The sequence below is a fragment of the Podospora pseudopauciseta genome, chromosome 4 (genome assembly GCF_035222475.1).
Source record: "Podospora pseudopauciseta strain CBS 411.78 chromosome 4, whole genome shotgun sequence".
Taxonomy (NCBI): domain Eukaryota; kingdom Fungi; phylum Ascomycota; class Sordariomycetes; order Sordariales; family Podosporaceae; genus Podospora; species Podospora pseudopauciseta.
The window spans coordinates 3,823,408-3,841,166 of record NC_085894.1 but is presented as its reverse complement, the minus strand read 5'-3'; the positions used below and the strand labels follow the sequence as shown (position 1 = coordinate 3,841,166).

The following is a 17,759-nucleotide window of genomic DNA, read 5'->3' as shown; positions in this document are numbered from 1 at the left end:
GAATTGGCCTATACTATGAGACATCTCGGTAATATTGAACTTTTTTCTTTCAATTTATCAATCTACGGGTATCCAAATTTGTACAAGAAAAGAAAAGAAAATAGGTAGGTGACTACGATCCAGGCGCTTACCGGTTAGGTGCAGATAGCTCCCATAGGGACAAGCTGAGGAAATACCTTGCCTGCCACCTTACAGAAGCAGAAGCCGCCAACCTTGTTGCAGGGAGTTCCCCTGAGAGGAGGAGGGGCGGGAGCTGGGACAGGAGCTGGAGCCGGGACAGGAGCCGGGGCAGGAGTGGGCAGAGCACCACCACTGGAAGGAAACTCAGTTGTGGGGTCAATGGGAATAATTGTAGTGAGTCTGCTAGTAGGCTCAATTGGGATGATGGTGGTGAGCTTGGTGGGGTCCTCAATAGGAGTGATGGCACTGATCTTGGTAGGCTCGTCAATAGGGGTGATGGCGCTGATCTTGGTGGAATCATCGATGGGAGTGATAGCACTAATCTTGGTGGGCTTGTCTTCGATAGGAGTGATGGCAGTGATTTGCCTAGGTCCCACGACTACAACTTTGGAGACATACTTGACGCTCTTCTTGCTCAAAGGGGTCCCAAATGAACAAGTCGTATCAGGAGCCACTGCCTGAGATGTAGCAATACCTCCGTTGCAGATTCCAAACTCGGATGGCGAGAAGCACAAGAGCCTACCCTCTGGGGAGCAAGGAACGCCGACCAACTCCGGAATGACGACGGCAGGGGTTGTAGTGAGAATAACCACAACTGAGGTCTCCAAAGAAGTAGGTGTGATTGTTGTAATATCCTCCTCTGGAGAGGTAGCAGTGGGAGGGACGGTGGCAGAGCTAGTAGAGGTGATCAAAGTAGACGACTTACCTTGAGTGGGAGCAGGAGCACGAGCAGCCCCAGAGTCTCCGTCGAAAGTAGGAACGCCAGCAGCCTTCTCGCAAGTCCCCTCGCTGCCGGGAGCAGGTTGCTCAAGAACCTTTCCGAACTTATCAGGATTGGGAATGTTGAGAACACCATTGTTGGTGGTACACTCACCGCGAATGTTGGCCACGAACATCTGAGGAAGCGAGTTGAAAAAGGTCGTATCGTCGGAGCCACCGCTGATCTTGACAGGGGCGCAGTTCATGTAGACCTCACGATTGCCGATCTTGTTGTACCAAGTCCAGGCGAAGGTAGCGTTCCCGTTTGGCATATCCTTCGGGATAGGAACGTTGAACTGTCTAACGCACTCGACTCCAGAATCATTGTCGCACTGGGAGAGTCAGCACGGCCGTCTTGATCAGGTTGGGCGGCGGGCAAGTTGCCAGCTGCAGAGACAGGACACCCTCCAATCAAAGTGTAGATTGTCTTCCACTTTGACTTGTCAGCCGGGGGCGGGAAGTCATAGGTGACACTGAACTGGCAAGAACCGCCACCATGCTGGGCACCGCCGGTGAACTTAACGAGCTGCTCGGTACCGGCCTGCATGGATGTCACCTCGACAACATCGGTGTTGCCCTGGCATGGGAAGGGAAGCGCCCCAAGAGGATCGACTTGAACGAGGGAGCTGGTCCCGTGGTAGTTGTAAGGGATGGGAGTGTTCATAATGAGATGGGCTCTGGCCGCTTGAGCAGCCAGGGCTGTAGCTAGGAAAGACGCAGTATGCATGATGATGATTCGTATAAGGTAAGGTAAGAGATGATGGTGAAAATTTTCTATAAACCCCAAATCTTGCCTGCTTATATGATGCCCGGCCTTCTGGTCTTATATGTATCAAGGGATAGTGCCAAGACAATGAATCAGGTCTAGACTTTGTCTAGAAGGCAATAGCCACACCAAAGGTGACCACAACCGTAGTCAGAAATAGCATACAAATAAAGAGAAGATAGTTTAGGGACAATGCTGCCAAGATCCACTACGTGGTGACAAAGAGGATTGTTCTTGAAACAGGACAATTTAAGCAAAGAACCATCGACGATGGTATTATCAAGGCACTCGGCGGGCAGCTACTGAATGTTTCATGCCACTGTCCTGGTAGTTTCTGGCAATATCAGGAACCTCTCCCTTATCTCATGTCCAAGATACCGGTGGTTTGCTTACTCCGAACCATCACAAGACGTTACAGCGGCTTCTCTTGCGCAGGTTCACCGACTGGCAGTAAGTTCCGGCCTAAGACTGCCTTTACTTTCAAATGCCCTCAGTATAGCCAAGCTCACAATCGGATACGACATGATACGGTCATGAAGCCCCCACTTGGCAATCTCCTCTCGAATCAAGCCCTTCGCTGTTTGGTGTTCGACGACCCAGCCTGCTGGGCCAAATAATTTTTTTGGTTTGCTCCTTTTCTTCCTCGAGTTCCTCGAACGTGATGCCTCCAACCCTTGTGGCACTGACTGCATGCCAACACATCTGGTCGCTATGAGACCAAGGGATGTCGTAATCATCTTGAGCATGAATAATGGTGATGTGATACTTTTGATCTTCGCCCGACATCTCCTCACAATGGCGAACAAAGGCCGGAATGTTTGTCTTTGCTGGGCCATTTGCTGACAATGAACTTGTTGAAGAACGCAGGAAGTCGAGGGAAGGGAGCCAAAGGACCCAGGAGTGGAATAGTACCAGCCACGCGGTAGGTTGTTGTCAGTCACTCCACATCCGCAAAAGGTGCAACAAAGACGATGCCCGCAAAGAGATTTGGGTCTGGCTGCACAGCTAGATGGCGCACAAGTGATGCCAGCCCCTATCGACTGCCCAAAAACGACGATTCGTGAAGGGGGGATACTGGCTTCCTTGATGGCCCAGTCAACCAAAGTGAGAGCGTCAATGAGAAGACCTTCTTCGGATGGTGAGCCCCCGCTGATTCCAAACCACGATAATCAAACGCAACGGTATGTATCCGGCCTGGGGCACCCGCTGACATGGCCCGGTAGCTTGGTGGTCGCCAACCGGAACCCAGTGTGCCTGCGGCCCCGTGGAGGTAAAGGATCAGGAGGGCCTCGGGATCATCCTGAAGCAGCTGGAAACCACGACGCTTGGTAATGTCTTGGGAATTGGCCGTTGGTTCTTTGATGAGCTCCTCTCCATGCTGGCGATAGAGTTAAAGCGGGAGCATATGCCAGGCCTGCAGCGTGACTCTGTCCGGGGCCTGGAGAGTGAATGGGGATACTTCGTTGCGCAAGAAGCCCCATTGCTCAGGCACAGTGATGTCTTGAAACCGGGAAAGAGTCGCCCTGTGCAAGTAAAAGACTTGATTTTGAAAAAATGGGATAGCGAGGATAGTGAGGAAAATAAAGCATCCAACAACAAAAACACCAAAAATGTAAACCGCCGAGTATAGGACTGAATTGAGGGACATGGGAGGTGGCATGCTGCATCTGCAAGCTATAGTCGGTACCTTATTTCGTCGACAAAGCTCGACGAGCAGTCGAAGTGTAGGAATAAAATAGCAAGGAATATGAATATGAATGTTTGGTTGCAGCACCCGGAAGTCTAGAACAACCTGAGACTTTCCGCGGTGCGAGATAATTCAACTCCAGGCCCATGATTAAATATGCAGACTGCTCTGTGTAAGGCACATATCACTATACGGGCCACCTGGCAAGGGGCTTCTGGTTCTGGCCAACTACCTGGTACCTAAACTCCAACAGCAGCTATATGTTGGCCAATAGTAATCGTTGTTGTTATTGTCGATGTGCATTCAGCTGCACGAAGTACTTGGGCTTGGTCCTGAAACCAGCTGGTGCCACTTTTGGTTCCCCAGGTTGGAAAGGTATGTAAAGCGAGGTCCAGCTCAGTAACTGCTCTATAACCGATAGGTATTCTTGAGCAAAGTTGAACTCGAGTTCCACACCAGAAAGTTTACCCACTTTACGATATCTCACCTTACGATTCAATCTATCGCGGTTGTCTGCTTTCTTTCATCCCGGAGGCGTGTGACTCGATTTCCGTTTTGAGCAGCAAGAGACAGGTGACCGGGTCGCGAGACAGGAGGTAGAATGAGCAGCAAAGCGGATACCAAAGCCCTCGAGCCGGAAGTGATAGCATCTGCCTCTTTGGAAGCTTATAACGGCCGCGTTAAAGGGTGGGTTGGTGAGCCGGATTTCCGCGGAACTTGGGGGATCCTTTGGACGTCACTTGTTACTATATTTATCTGCACTTTCACTCTTCTCTGCTTGAATGTCCCACAGAAGTCAGACGCGTTTTACATCCTCTTCCGCCGTCGGGTCCTATGGATGCTCTTGGCTATTCTAGCGCCAGAAATTGTTCTCACCTATGCCGCGGGGCGGCGGAGCAGAGCTCGTCACTCTGTTCACGACTTCCACAGCTCCGGCCACACCCAGTGGAATGGACCATGAGAATGGCCTTCTTTGCCGATGTGGGAGGCTTCGTGTTCGAAGCGGCAGCCAGTGGCCCCTTTCCCCTGAACGCCAAGCAACTTCACTGGTTAGTTTGTTAACAATCATATCGAAGATCCCGAAACCGATGTCGGCGAGATCGGGTACAAGTCAAAACAGGACCGGTTTGCACGCCTCATCACATCCTTTCAGGTTGGCTACACAATCATACACGCGATTGGTCGGGCCGGACAGCGACTGGCTATCACGACGCTCGAGTTGAACACTGTGGACATCGTGGTATGCTCTCTAATGACTGCTTACGCTTGGCTTCACAAGCGGGCCGATGTCAGGACACTGATAAGGCTTGCGACAAGAACAGCGATCGGCGATATTATGGGCGATCGGCCATGGAGAACCACACCATTAGATTTCATCGATGAGAACGGTCCGGGCCGGACACTCAATGTCCAACCGTTCATGAAAATGCCAGTGATCCCGCCCGACCAGCCGATTCAGCGTATCCCCAACGACCGGTTTCCGATGAACCCATACGGTGCGCAAGAATATTTCTTGTGTTTTGCGAAACTTTTGTTTACTGCTGTTCATGTGGCTGGATGGAACTTTTCCTTTCCAACTACAACGGAAAAGGTGTTGTGGAGAGTATCCAGCTCGATACCGTTTGGTGTCACGGCAGCATTTTGGGTTCTCGAAAGAACAGCGTCTTGGATACGCCTTGGGAGATGGAAGTGGATCTATCTCTGGATAGCAAACAAAGGCCGCTATTCCCGATTCTGAGCAAGCAAGGATAGAAAAACTGAGGGCCAAAGCGGCACGTGAACCTACCACTCTACCACTTGCATGGGGGTTCTGGACGATTGGGCTTGTTGCTTTGCTGTAGGGGATCGCTAAGATGTACTTAATCCTCGCGGCGTTTCTGGAGCTGCGAGACATTGATGCCACAGCTTACATGAATATGAGGTGGTTGATGTATCTACCTCATATTTAGAGTGACGGTATACCAAGTTGCCCACCCGTTGGAATTCTGGGTACGCCACTCCTCGGCACTGCGTCTACAAGACGGCGATCGATTCCTAAAATTACGTCAAACTGTGTCACTCTGACCAACGTTCATCGTCAAAATTTCCGCGGCATCGTAGCGACGTGTTTCGGTTATGCAATTTTCTTTGGAATGTACTCGGCCGAGTGAGCATCACTGCTTATCCGCCCAAAATATTATCTTTTCGTTGCGATGGAGGATAAATAGACACAAGTTGTCCTGATGCGCTGAATCTAGAGTGGAGTTTCCCACAAGCGCTGAATAGTAAACCCTCCGTGACCACATCCAAACAAAGAGTCTGGCCCACAATGAAGCTCTTTTCGTTCCTGATCTGCTCCTTGCTCCTTGCCTTCGCGGCAGCTCAAAGTACATACATCCCCACGTTGTATGACACCTGATATGATATGACTCTAACACCAAACAGCTTGTTCAGCCGACATCTGTCGCAGCCGCATCAACCAATACGCCACACAGACCGGCCGAGCATTCTGCTTCACCTACCTCACGCCTGTCGTCGTTGCTACCCAAACGCTGAGGGTTACTGCAGTTGCTACACGAGTCAGCACGTCTATTCCGAGCACGCGCACCGTCACAGCTACGTAGGTTTTATCTCTTGGTTTCAAGGTTCAACCAATGCCACCAGCTAGCTAACCTCCGTTCCCACAGAGCAACCGGCGTCACTACCATCGTGAGACGCCAGATTCTGCCGGCCTCGGTATCATCAGCCATCGCATCAGCGTGTACGAACAACGCGTCAAGGATTAGCAGCGCCTGTACGTGCTATCTTGCTGGGCGATAAAGTGTCAGGGAAGTGAAAAGTATCTAGGAAGGAAGGGAAGGCATTGCGTCACGGCAGAGGCTAGGGATGGCGCATGGTAGGTAGGTAGGTAAGTAGGGTAATTTTCAAAAATGGAAATCAGTATTTAAACCGAAATCTCCTTCACCTTGGCGCCCCCAGATCCAGACTCTAGCAATCCTTCCAAAACCTCCAAGTCCTTGAACGCTTCCTCGGGAGTCTGCAGACCGTCGACCTTTCCAGTGCCGGCCTTGATAGCCCGTGCAAACACAGCCACCTCCTCGCCAACACCAGAGCTGTACTCAAACTCTTTCTTGCTCTCCCCCTCCTTGGTCACAGTCTTGACCTCGGTTGGGCTCCAGCTGACAGTTCCATTGGTTGTGATGATCTCCAAATCCGTCCCGTTCTTGAACTCTGTCCCAAAAGAAAGCACAATCGAGCCATTCACGCCCTGCTTGGTCGAAGCAACACCGTGGATGGTATCCAAAGGCTGTAATCTCTCTTCCAAAAGAGCGGTATACGCAGCCACCTTGCTCAACTCCTGTCCAGAAGCCCCAAGCAAGTATCGCAGCGCAGCCACAAAATGCACTCCACCGTCCAGCAAGAATCCACCCTGGTAGTCAGGAACCTTGCGCCCTATTCCATGTCCATGTTAGCATCTTACTTTCCCTTCCCATAGGTAGGTAGCCAGAACAAACTCACACTGAGTGTTGAAATACTTGTTATCCTCCGCCACCCACCCAAACTTCTCCAGCTTGAAGCTCACCACCCGGCCTCCAATCCTCTTGACCTCCTCCCCAGCAAACACCAAACTCTTCATGAACCGAAAGTTCTCCGCCACACCCCACAGCGGCTTCTTCTCGGCTGGCAATTCAGTCTCGTACCACTTGATCAACTCCCTTGCCCCCTTGACATCGGCCGCGACGGGCTTCTCGGAAAGGACGTGCTTTCCGGCCTTGAGAGCAGCTTTGATCACCTCGGGCTGGGCCAGAATAGGCAACGCAACGTCCACGGCGACGATGTCGTCTCTCTTGAGGAGGTCAGCCAGGCCGCGGCCGGGCTCGGAGGGGGAGTCATAGTAGATGTCTGGCTTGGGGCCGTCGGCGGGGAGGGCGTCGGCTAGGGCGACGGAGGAGGTCTGAGAACGGGAGTAGACTGCTTTGAGGGAGAGCAAGTTTGGGGAGGCGAGGATGGCGGGGAGGTGTTCTGCATTTCGTGTTAGCCTTGCTGCGTACTGGTGGTGGTGATGGTTCTGGTGATGGTGAATGGTGGTGGGAATGGAGGCAATGACGTAAGGGGTGTGAAAGGGGCTGTTTTCATTTTTTGTGGGGCAGTTGTTGATGGGAAAGGACCAAAACATACCATGACGGGCAAAGATGCCGGCACCAAGGAGAGCGATTCCTGCCATTTTTCCTGATGTTTTTGTCGAGTTGTAGAGAATTCTGGTGATGGGAATGGAAGACAAATGAGGGGGGTTATTTTATTCTGGAATTCAATTACTCATCAATCCTGATACGAAGGAACTTTGAGGAATAGAGCCTCCGACCAGCACTGAGTGGATGACGATGTGTCCAGAGTGGAGAACGGGAGATGCTGCAGCTGTCGGGAATCGGGCCGGCCGAGATAGAACGGGGAAAGGCTTTTTCCTTGGCGAGTTCCAGCTGCCGCGCTGTCGGGTGTCACGCGGCGGGAGGGAGATGCCATGCGCGCCGGTTGGAATGTGTTGATTCATGCCTGACGGGAGACGGAAAGAAACCAAGACGACAGAATGGAATCTGCCATGCATTTACGAAGGGAAGATTGGAATGAGGGGTATATGTCACGTGTGTATCACGTGGAAGATGATGATCAAGGGGAGCCCCTGGATTGCAACTATGAACATAAGATAACATCGATGAAAGTATGGAATATCTTCAGCCACTAAGTAGACTATCCCATACAAATTCGAACCACTCACCATGTCATTCATTCAATCGGTAGGTGTCAATTCAGCAGTGCCAGCCAAGCAGGGTGTTATAATAGGAATGTTGGTAGGTTGGATCTTACGGGTGCTGATGATGAATGGAGCGGACAGTGTTTCCGAAAACATCAATTTTCGGCTCTACGATATATCGATAGAGCCAGAGTTTCACTTCAGGCGATTTGTGATCCTGGAATACGCCACAAGCTATACCCGTTTGGCCATCACGCATATCAATAATGAAAAGCCACGATTATTAGGGCCAGCTGAACCTCCCCTGCATACAGGTTACAAACTTTGTAGCTGTCATTCGGTTCTAGACTTTCGACACGGTCTCTGTTCCTTGCTTCATCAAACTGCGCTCCATCAGTCCCGCCAACGAACTGACGTAGATAACGTTCTCAAAGCCATATAACTCTGTCCCAAGGACTGCATCATCACATACCGCCATGGCTCCATACGCAATCTCAATCGACAACCGCTCCGACATCAAGCGGTCTTACGCCCTATTCGCTGAACCGCCAACCATCAAGCACAACGGCGGCTCGGCCATCAAAGTGGTCACTCGCATCATCAGCAGCGCCCGGGGGGTGGCATCCCCGCATGGCCAGGCCAACTTCACGTTCTCCAAAAAGTTGTACGCAAGATGCGGGGTCTACGATGTCGAAGTCGACCCGTCACCTGACGACCAGAACCGAAAACGCGTCGGGAGCGGCGTTGAGGTCATCGACCAGCGACTTGTCACACTCGGGTCGACAGACAAACATGGCAATATCGTACCCGGGACCACGCTCATGATAGACAGCTCAAGCGGCACGCCGGCGTTTACCGAGAACAACCCCGCGCCGTCCGGTGCTGTTGGGTGCTTCTGCATTCAGACCCGAGACGACTTTTCGGTCAAGGAGGCGAAGCTGAGTAGGTGTTCCTTCTACTGATAACAGTCTATTTTCACCCCCGTACATCCTGCTAAACGCCGAACCCCAGACCAATTCGTTGTTGGCTTCTGCTCGTCCACACGCCAGAGCATCGGCCCTTATGCCACCTTCGTCCCGCAGCCCAGCGAGGAGTATCAGATCGCGCCATCCAAGGGCTTTTACGTGGTCGTGGGGAATTTCAACCCCTACGACCTCGCCGACATGAGGCTCAAGGACAGCATGTCCTCCTGCTATGTGGATTTTGCCTCCCTCGAGACGGACTCTGTCACACTAGTCCACCACAGCAACGGGACGCTCGTCAGGCAGGTGGTCACAGATGGGGAGATGAGGCCGGTGCCAGTCCCATCACCCAACCCCCCAGTCTTTGCACGAGCTTTTGCGAGAGAGGAATTCAGGGTCGGAACTGCAACAGTCACGGCTAGGTCGAGTCAGGACGATGTGAGTTCGAATTCGATATCAGGGAGCTCTGCTGGCACCTCGACACCGACTTGGTCCGTCTTGAGCTGATCATTTTTCACATGTTACTGAACTTCAATTGATATTACAAGCCTCTGACAAGGCAATACTCGTACACCTTTCCCCACAACACCATCTCACCCGCACAAATCAAACAGAGCCACGCTGGGATCATGGTCCGACACCATCTCGGCGTACGACCCCCAAGTGTTGACGTGAATGTGCTCAAAGTCGCTCTTGCTGCTGGCCGCAAGCGAAGGGCTGACGTACATGTGGTCGAGCGCCTGGGCGTTCATGTCAAAGGCGTAGGTGTACCGCTCGGTGGGCTTGATGCCGGCCACCTCGTCCAGGTCCTTCATCTTGCTGATCTCGGCAAAAGTCTTCATGGGCCGGACAAAGGAGAACTCGTTAAAGTCACCGGCGGAGATGACGGCAGCTTTGGGGTCGGCGTTGAGGATCTGGGAGATGAAGGTCTTGCGGGTGGGTCAGTGACTCGGGATCTTGATGAGAACAGTGGAAGGAAACACTTGAAGACTTACAGCAGTGACGTTAGCCTGAGCAAGTCTGTCAGCCACACCACCATTGATGGGAGGACGACGGTCGCCGTGGAGGCTGGAACCGCCGCCCTTGCTGCCGAAGTGGACGTTGACGGTGAAGAAAGGCTTGGTGGCACCCTTGGCGACCCAGGCACCGACAACGGGCTTGCGAGAGGCGGTCCAGGCTGGGTTGGCAGGCTCAATGCGGCCCGGGTTGAAGGTCAGGGAGGGAGGAGAGTTCTTGCCCGAGCCCTTCACAACGGAGGTGGCATCGTCCCCTTGGCCCTGGTTGGGTTTGTAGAGGGAGATGATGGCTGGGTTGTAGAGATAGGCGGGACGGATGTTGCCGCCTGGCTGGCCACCGTCAAGGTTAGGGGTGGCGGGTGCAACCTCGGCGAACTCGTAGGTCGGACCACCAGCGGCCTTGATGCTGGCAGCGAGAGCGGAAAGGGTCAGGTTGGCAGAGGTGATGCCGTCGTTGTTGGTGGGGCCCGAGTTGTCCTGGACTTCCTGGAGGAAGAGGAAATCAGGGGACTTGAGGTAGGTGACGATGTGGCTGGCAATCAGGGGCAGGTGTTCAGACGAAGGAGACAGATTTTCGACGTTGTAGCTGCCGACAGTGATGGCCTTGCACTGGCCCTTGCTCTTGAGGCTGGTGGGCTTCTGAGCAGCAACACCCTTGGCGGGCTTGCTCACCTTGACGGCGGTGAGGGGGAGGATCGAGTAGAAACCAAAGGCATGTTGCACGACACCGGTGATTTCCTCGAGTTCATCGCCCATCTTGCTGGTGTTGGGGTTCTTGGTGCCATCAAGAGGGGAGCCAATGACGATAGCCTCTGGGTTGGAATCTATGGTTTGACATGTTAAAAAAAAAAAAAAAAAACCAAGAGCCCAAGACCAAATTGGCAAGTTTGCTCACCTTTGTCGGTCATGGTGATGCCTCCCTGCTTGTTCTTCCCCGTGACCTTCCAGTCACCGACGACCCAGGTATCACCATAGTTGTTGGGTTGCTTGATCACACTCGGCTTTCGGACGGTGACCAGTTCACCGCTCAAGCTCTCCCAGAAATCCAATCCAAACTTCTTGGGCTCCAGCACAGGGTTCACTTCGGAGATGTTGGCCACTCCGTTGGGCACATTGTAGATGTCACCGCCATCCAGCGAGCTGAATTGAGTGTTGGGGGGGTCGATTGTGTCCTTCCCAATCACCAAGGCCTTCACCTTGTTCCCGCTGGAGAGCACCTGGACATTCTTGGGAGTGGACAACTCGGTCAGATAGAGGTAGGCGTTGCTTGACCGATACTCGAGCACCTTGGCATCCAAAGAGATGATGTCGCCCACGGTCAGGTTGGCACCCACATTGCGGTCAAAGACATAGATGGCCTCAGAAGTGGCAATGTCCTTGTCCGGGGTTGTCGACCGAATGAATACTCCGTTGGGACCTTTGGCGATCAGGAGACCGGTGACGTTGGTCACGGTCTGCCCTGAGTATGGCGAGATGTACTTGTTGCCATTGATCTCGGCGATTGTCAGGGCGGACGCCAGAGACTGAAGGCTCGTGATGGCAAAGATGCCGAGAGCAGTCGGTGAGGCCTTCATGATCGTCGTCGTCGTGGCTGTCGTCGGGAACGGGCTCGGGCCTGTGCGAGTCCAAGCTGTTGAAAACAGGACAAGCCGTTGCAGGCGATCATCTCGTAGTTATATGCTGCATGTTCCTCCTGTATTACACGTGGGATATGGAGTTTGTTGATTTGATAGGCATGGCAAGTACGACATAAGGCGGACCTGGCCGCCGTTACACCAGTTATGTTATCGTAGCCCAATTCAGGGGCTATTCAGGGGTGCTGTGCGTGTTGATTGGCTGGGGGTACTAGCACGTTGGGCGGGCGACCTGCCTGAATGGACAGGTGGTTAACGGTGCCAAGGCATGCCTCCAGCTTCTAACCCAGCTGAGTGGCCGCCTGCCTTTTCCATCCTACCGTGACTTCACGTGGCGGATCTCTGGGGATTGGTTATCACCAATCGTCGTCGGAAAGGGCCGAGGGACCCATCGTGGTGATACGTCTAGAATACTGGTAGACTGCCTGGGAACAATTTAAGCATCTTTGACCAGTGATGGTCAAGAGTGACAATGGTACTGATCCCGATGGTGGCCTCGGCTGACGTGGAAGATATCGGCTCCCTTGCGATCTGGGGTACTAGTAGGTAGCCAAAGGAACGATATCGGTGGTCTTTCTGAGCAAGAGATTTGGGTGCAGACTTGAGGCCAAAAGCACCATCGTGGTGCTGTATCTCGAGATATCTGTAGTCAGCCTTGTCATTGGTTCCGTGGCACATCCAGGAGGCAAGCACAGGCCAATAGCCACTCAAAAGGGACAATGATCAAATGGTACTTCCAGGTTGGCAAATGATCAGACTCGAACCAAGAGGTGACTGGAGCGAGACGGAAGGGCTAATGCACAAACCGAAGCCGTGCGCATTGGAGCTATCACGATGACATCTGCACCGGCCGAGAGGTCTGAGCCCGGCATCGACAAAAAGGTAAGTCGATGAAATTCCCGAAGATTGACGGTGAGCAGATCTCGATCATCTCGAGACAACCCGGCAGTGTTGGAACAGCGATTGAGACATGCTTCAGCAAACACCGAAAAGAAAGAAGAAAAAAATGAGGAAAACAGATGAAAGCCCCGCATCCCCCGCATTTTCATGACAGTGCTTGGGCCCCAATCCCCCTCACCACCAAGACGCCGGGACAGAGAGAGACTCTGTGCATCTCACGGCACCGGCACGGCATTGCATATGCTGCAGGTGCCATGGTAGGCTGCTGTGTGTGTGTGTGATGGATCGATCCGGCTACAGGTTGGAGGAGACTCTATGAGATGCCAAGCTCTGATCTGTGAAGCTTGAAGTTTCTCGGCCACGTCCTCTCAGCCAATTTCTACGAAAGTTGGGACCATCCAAGAGATCGGCAGGAAAGCGGGGGGATGTGCTGATGGTTCTTGGGCAGGTTCCGTCGCCCAAAAGAGAGAGAGAGAGCATTGTGGAAGGGATCATAAACGCGGTCTGTGTGCGTGGGGTTGCATTCGCTACCTTTAATATCGCTGTCGTCGCCGGTGACCATGATCAACCATCTCAGATTTGAAGAATGACAGAGCATCGACGGGCGATGGGGGTCGCAGATCAGTCGGTAATTTCTTGGTTGTGGCAGCACCTCGCAAGCCTGGTCTTCTTACGGTCGTCTGCTGGAGCTACATACAGTGAGTGAAACAGGTGGAAGGGGATGTTGTGAGTTTCACCTAGCGTGTGTAACCGTTGCAGTCTCTCCTCTCTCCCCTCTCTCACACCTCAGGCTCACTCTCTGGAGATGCTGGTACCGAGTGAGTGTCGCTTTCAGGACCGGAGCCCTGGAGCGCTGACTCGGGCAGAACCAGAAGAAGAACAGGAGCTGGAAATGACAGGCCATGGGAATTCCGGGGTCTAATTCATCGTGTTTCTTTTTTTACACTGGATGATCGCTGGCGATTGACGATTTCCAAGCCTTCTTTCAGCTGGGGCGCTGACCTGGCCTGAGATTGCTGACGATCGCGCAAGTCTTCAGTACCTGTCGTCCTCTCCACAGAATGCGACCACTTGGCGGCCCCCAGGGGACCCAGACCAGGGTATCGCTGCCTCTGTTTTGTCTTTGTGTCGCCATTCTCACCTCAGCCAGACCTTGGACAAGAGACACCGGTACTGCTCCATAATATTGGATATGCAGAGGTGACGCCGATTGAAATGCAAGAGACAGAGGGTGAGGCTTCCTCAGTTCATCCGAGTAAAGAACAAAAGATGGAAATGATGGCATCTGCAGTGCTGTCGGTCCACGGTTCCCGTTCCCTTGCTTTTTTGCAAATTTTGCGCCACGGCCACAGTGGCTTGCAGCAGGGGAGGAGCAGGGCCACAGCAGGGATCTCAGCATCCATGCAGCAAATCCACAGGGGAACGACATCGACATGAACCTGAACAAACACGACCCCCCGGACCCGTGACCGCGACCGGGAAATATTATCAGAGATGGCCAAGCAGAATGGGGAAAGGAAAGGGTTGTATTCTCTCACGGGCCTCCCATTCTTGGTCCGATGCGCGCGCCCATCGCTTCTCCTTCTCTTAGGTTCCTCTGGTTCTGCTTCTGCTTCTTCATCTTCTTCTTCTTCTTCTTCTTCTTCTTCTTCTTCTTCTTCTCTCCTCCTCCCGTCCTCATGTGCCTCTTCAAGACACAGTATCTACGCAGTATTTACCTCCAGTGTAGACTTATAACATCCTTATCGCCGTCGTTATCACCACCTCACCTCCAAAATTGCGCCGCTGTGAGCAGCATTAGGTGGGTGGGGCCGTCCAAAACACCAGGGATTCCGCTGATTGCCGATAGCAAGGGGTGGGCCAAGAAACAACGAGCCTCCGACGACTGCTGCGCTGAGGGCCGTGTGCCAGAAAGGATCCGTCTGCCGGGAGCCATATGAGAACGCGACAGCCCGTCGTCGTTCGTGTGGGTTGCGCGCCCTTGACTTCCATCGACTTCATCCGTCATCGACGCTCGACACCGACACCCGTCTCTAACATCGAAGCCAGCAACCCCCTGGAACCACTGACGTGCTGCTGCCGGCTCCCGAAATTTGCACCTGGCTGGATGCGAACACCGACCACGGCCGACCACCGACCAACCGATCCTGTCCCCACCGCTTCTTTTCTGCTCTTGTTCTTGTTTCCAGCTCAATATTATTCTCGCTCTTCCCTCCTGCCACGACTGTCATGAGCTGCCCCAGGTGACCCGGAGAGAAGACACACACCAGAGACGAGACTGCCCTGTGCTGCTCGAGATCCGACCCGGTCAGGTTCGGCATCGGCCCCGAGCCGAGCCCAGTGTGCAATGGGCCACTCGTCCAAATTTCCCTTCTCGCTCCCGGGCCGAAAACACAAACAGTCGCAACCCGCCGCCTCTGCCGCGCCGCTGTCCATCTCAGAGCCACTCACAAAAGCCCAGAGGATCCTCGGCACCACCGCCATCAGCCTCGATCTCGCAGGCGCAACATCAGACACCACAAAATGGGGGCCGTGGGACGGCCAATCGAACGCGGGGATCAGCATCAATGTCACGGAAACACCGGCCGGGCGGGACAATGCGGGCTCTCGATTGGGATCTGCGCGTCGTGATGATGCACACCATGGATCTTCGGGGAACCGAGACAGGCGCTGGGAGGAAGAGTCGGCTGTGTTGCCCAAGGACAATATGGCGCCATCAGGACGCCACGACGACACCACTGATGCCTCCAGCCTGCGTCGCCAGCAGTCCAGCTCCACCATCCGATCCTACTACGACAAGGCGAAAGTGCCATTGGCCATCTCCCAGCAGACCGCAAACTCGGCCATGGCCAAGGGACTGCCATCCAAGGCGCATGCCGTTCTCGACTTTGACGGCAACTTCAACACCGAGCCGAAAGGGCTGAAGAAGAAGAAGCCCTCCAGGCTCGATCTCTCCTCGCTCCTGTCCAAGAGGAGTCACAAACATCTCAGACCGGAACCCACCAGCGGCCACGTCCTGGGCTCTGATGTGCTTACCACATCACCGTCCGTCATGTCCAGCTCCTCTGCATCAACGCCCCCGCCGATTTCACAGCGAATTGACCGGAGACTTCGGAACAAGATGACCAAGGAGTCATTACGAGAACAAACAGCCACTCCCGATCCACGGCCGTCACCCATCAGCTCGGCCGGGCGCTCGGATAGCCCAAAACAAATCCCCATCAAGCCCAACGCCGAACTGCACAACCTTTATGACCATTATGAGCAAAAAACGTTTGACGAGGCGCTGGAGAATAACTACCAGCAAGTTCCAGAGCGTCGGGGGCCACCGCCAGACCGCGCGCTCCCAGCATATCCAACACCACCCACCAGCAACACGGGAAAACCCTCCCTCTCACCTTTTCCGCGCAGCGCATCGCGGACAGGCCAGAGGCAAGATCCGCCACCTCTGACTGTCAAGGTTCCAGATGTCCATCTGGTCAGGCCCCCAAGCGCGCCCAGTCTTGTATCGCCCATGGCCGACTGTGCCAGCATTTCCAGTCGGCACACGCGAACGTCCAAAGCGTCAAAACGCACAGACCGCAGCCTAACGGAGATTGACCTGCTTCAGAACAGCGTCTTGGCCCTCTCGTCCGATTCAGAAGACGACTACGATGCCTGTAGCGATCAGCTTGCCGTCCCCCCGCCCCCCAGTGATGGCCCCGCCAGTCCCGTCAGCCCACGATCGGCCATGTCTCAACCATCTTTCACCAGATCCGAAGACTCGAGCCGAAGCAAGGCGCCCAAGCAGACCACCTTTGCCGAAAGTCCGCAGTACTTCCCGACCCGGGAGCAACAGGCTGCGGCTTCCAAAGCGCCAAAAACTAACCCAAGGTCCAGCTCATTGGCCCCCAGCTCCAGCATGAACAACTCACTGCAGATCTACCCCCCACAAAACCGTTCCTCCAGTGGCACGACGGGTACGGCCCGAACGCATGGGTATTCGGCGCTTCAAACCCCAACGACGTACGAAGCCAAGGTGATCAGCATGGTGCCCAAGAGCAAGTCCCAGGACCAGCCAGTGTGGACTGTGCCCGAGGAGACCCAGTTTGAGGACTTTCCAGCGCCCCCCATCCATCCCACACAGCGACCACCGCAGGCTTCACGCCCCGAGCAGACACCGCCACTGTCGCCCACTAGCGTGGACTTTTATCTGCAGAGTCAACGGTCGTCTTCCACGCAGGACGATGGTTCCATAGCTAGCAGAGGCAGCCAGGGCAGTGGCAACCGCAGCGGACGCCGTGGCAGTGCCGCCAGCAGCATTCAGGACAACCAGAGCGGGCGCTTCATGGCAGTGACGCGACAGGAAGAGATGCTGCTGGCTGCCTTGCGTCAGAAGCGCGCCCGGATGCGTGAGGATATTCTTGCCGAATATGAGGATAACACGGACCAGGAGGAACACCCGGGCCTGAAGCGGGAGGTGACCAACGACAGCAGCGGCATGAGCATGATGTCAAGGCAGTCGTCTTTCAGCATGAGCACCGTCCGCGCCGAGGCAAACCCGCTGTCGGCACGACCCCGTCACCAGGACTCTGTTCGGTCACGGGCGAGCAGCTCAGCGGTTGAGCAAAGCGGAAAGCACGGTCACATCCTCGTCATGATGGACGAGTCCAGCTCGGATGTTGGCCCAATGGTGCAGCTGGACGACTTTCCCGCGCCGGCCGAGTCTGACCGCCGGGGAAGCAAGTCCAGCTCCAGATCGGGACAACCTCACAAGCAGCGTGCATCCTTGTCGGCAATGTCCATGCCCACTACCGGCGCGCGGAGGCCACCTCGGAGCGGCAGTCTTCCACGCAAAGGATCATCCGATCAAACCAGCGTTCAACCCACCCACCCGGCCAACAACTCGATCCCAAATCAGATCCTGGAGGATCCGGCTGAGGACGAAGAAGATGAAGGCATTCCGCGCCCAGACTCGCCCATCTCGCCCTCGGATTTCCCCGTTCCCCTGTCGGCCACAAATCCGTCGACCAAGATTGCCAACAAGAAGCACCTGAGGCTCAGTGCGTTTGGCACCTACAAGCCGAATATAGAGGCCGGCTGGTGGGACGATTCTGGCTGAGCTGGTCTGGGCATGTCCGTCCTTG

General features: G+C 54.3%; 6 protein-coding genes across 6 annotated transcripts; 3 read left to right on the top strand and 3 right to left on the bottom strand.

Annotated features, from left to right (window-relative positions):
• Positions 1-134: 134 nt before the first annotated feature.
• QC763_404790 (uncharacterized protein) lies at positions 135-1,666 on the bottom strand (the record flags this gene model as incomplete). The annotated part of the gene is given in 2 exon segments (XM_062912121.1): positions 135-1,239; positions 1,245-1,666. Coding segments are annotated over 2 exon segments (1,527 nt in total).
• A 3,655-nt stretch (positions 1,667-5,321) lies between these two features.
• Positions 5,322-6,321, top strand: QC763_0071820 (uncharacterized protein). The gene is made up of 4 exons (XM_062905991.1): positions 5,322-5,605; positions 5,690-5,758; positions 5,817-5,991; positions 6,061-6,321. Exons 2-4 carry the CDS (start codon positions 5,701-5,703, stop codon positions 6,155-6,157), a joined length of 330 nt encoding a protein of 109 aa, XP_062766302.1. The 5' UTR covers positions 5,322-5,605; positions 5,690-5,700; the 3' UTR covers positions 6,158-6,321.
• Positions 6,278-7,942, bottom strand: QC763_404810 (uncharacterized protein). The gene is made up of 3 exons (XM_062912122.1): positions 7,551-7,942; positions 6,891-7,394; positions 6,278-6,824 (listed from the first exon to the last, which is right to left on the bottom strand). The coding sequence occupies exons 1-3, from the start codon at positions 7,594-7,596 to the stop codon at positions 6,316-6,318; spliced, it is 1,059 nt and encodes a 352-aa protein (XP_062766301.1). The 5' UTR covers positions 7,597-7,942; the 3' UTR covers positions 6,278-6,315.
• Positions 7,943-8,090: 148 nt separating this feature from the next.
• QC763_404815 (uncharacterized protein) lies at positions 8,091-9,959 on the top strand. The gene is made up of 2 exons (XM_062912123.1): positions 8,091-9,063; positions 9,133-9,959. Exons 1-2 carry the CDS (start codon positions 8,598-8,600, stop codon positions 9,588-9,590), a joined length of 924 nt encoding a protein of 307 aa, XP_062766300.1. The 5' UTR covers positions 8,091-8,597; the 3' UTR covers positions 9,591-9,959.
• Positions 9,597-13,889, bottom strand: QC763_404820 (uncharacterized protein). The gene is made up of 3 exons (XM_062912124.1): positions 10,995-13,889; positions 10,079-10,923; positions 9,597-10,012 (listed from the first exon to the last, which is right to left on the bottom strand). Exons 1-3 carry the CDS (start codon positions 11,671-11,673, stop codon positions 9,677-9,679), a joined length of 1,860 nt encoding a protein of 619 aa, XP_062766299.1. The 5' UTR covers positions 11,674-13,889; the 3' UTR covers positions 9,597-9,676.
• A 1,091-nt stretch (positions 13,890-14,980) lies between these two features.
• On the top strand, positions 14,981-17,734 carry QC763_404830 (uncharacterized protein; the record flags this gene model as incomplete). Its single annotated transcript, XM_062912125.1, has 1 exon — positions 14,981-17,734. One exon carries the CDS (start codon positions 14,981-14,983, stop codon positions 17,732-17,734), a length of 2,754 nt encoding a protein of 917 aa, XP_062766298.1.
• Between the last annotated feature and the right edge of the window lie 25 nt (positions 17,735-17,759).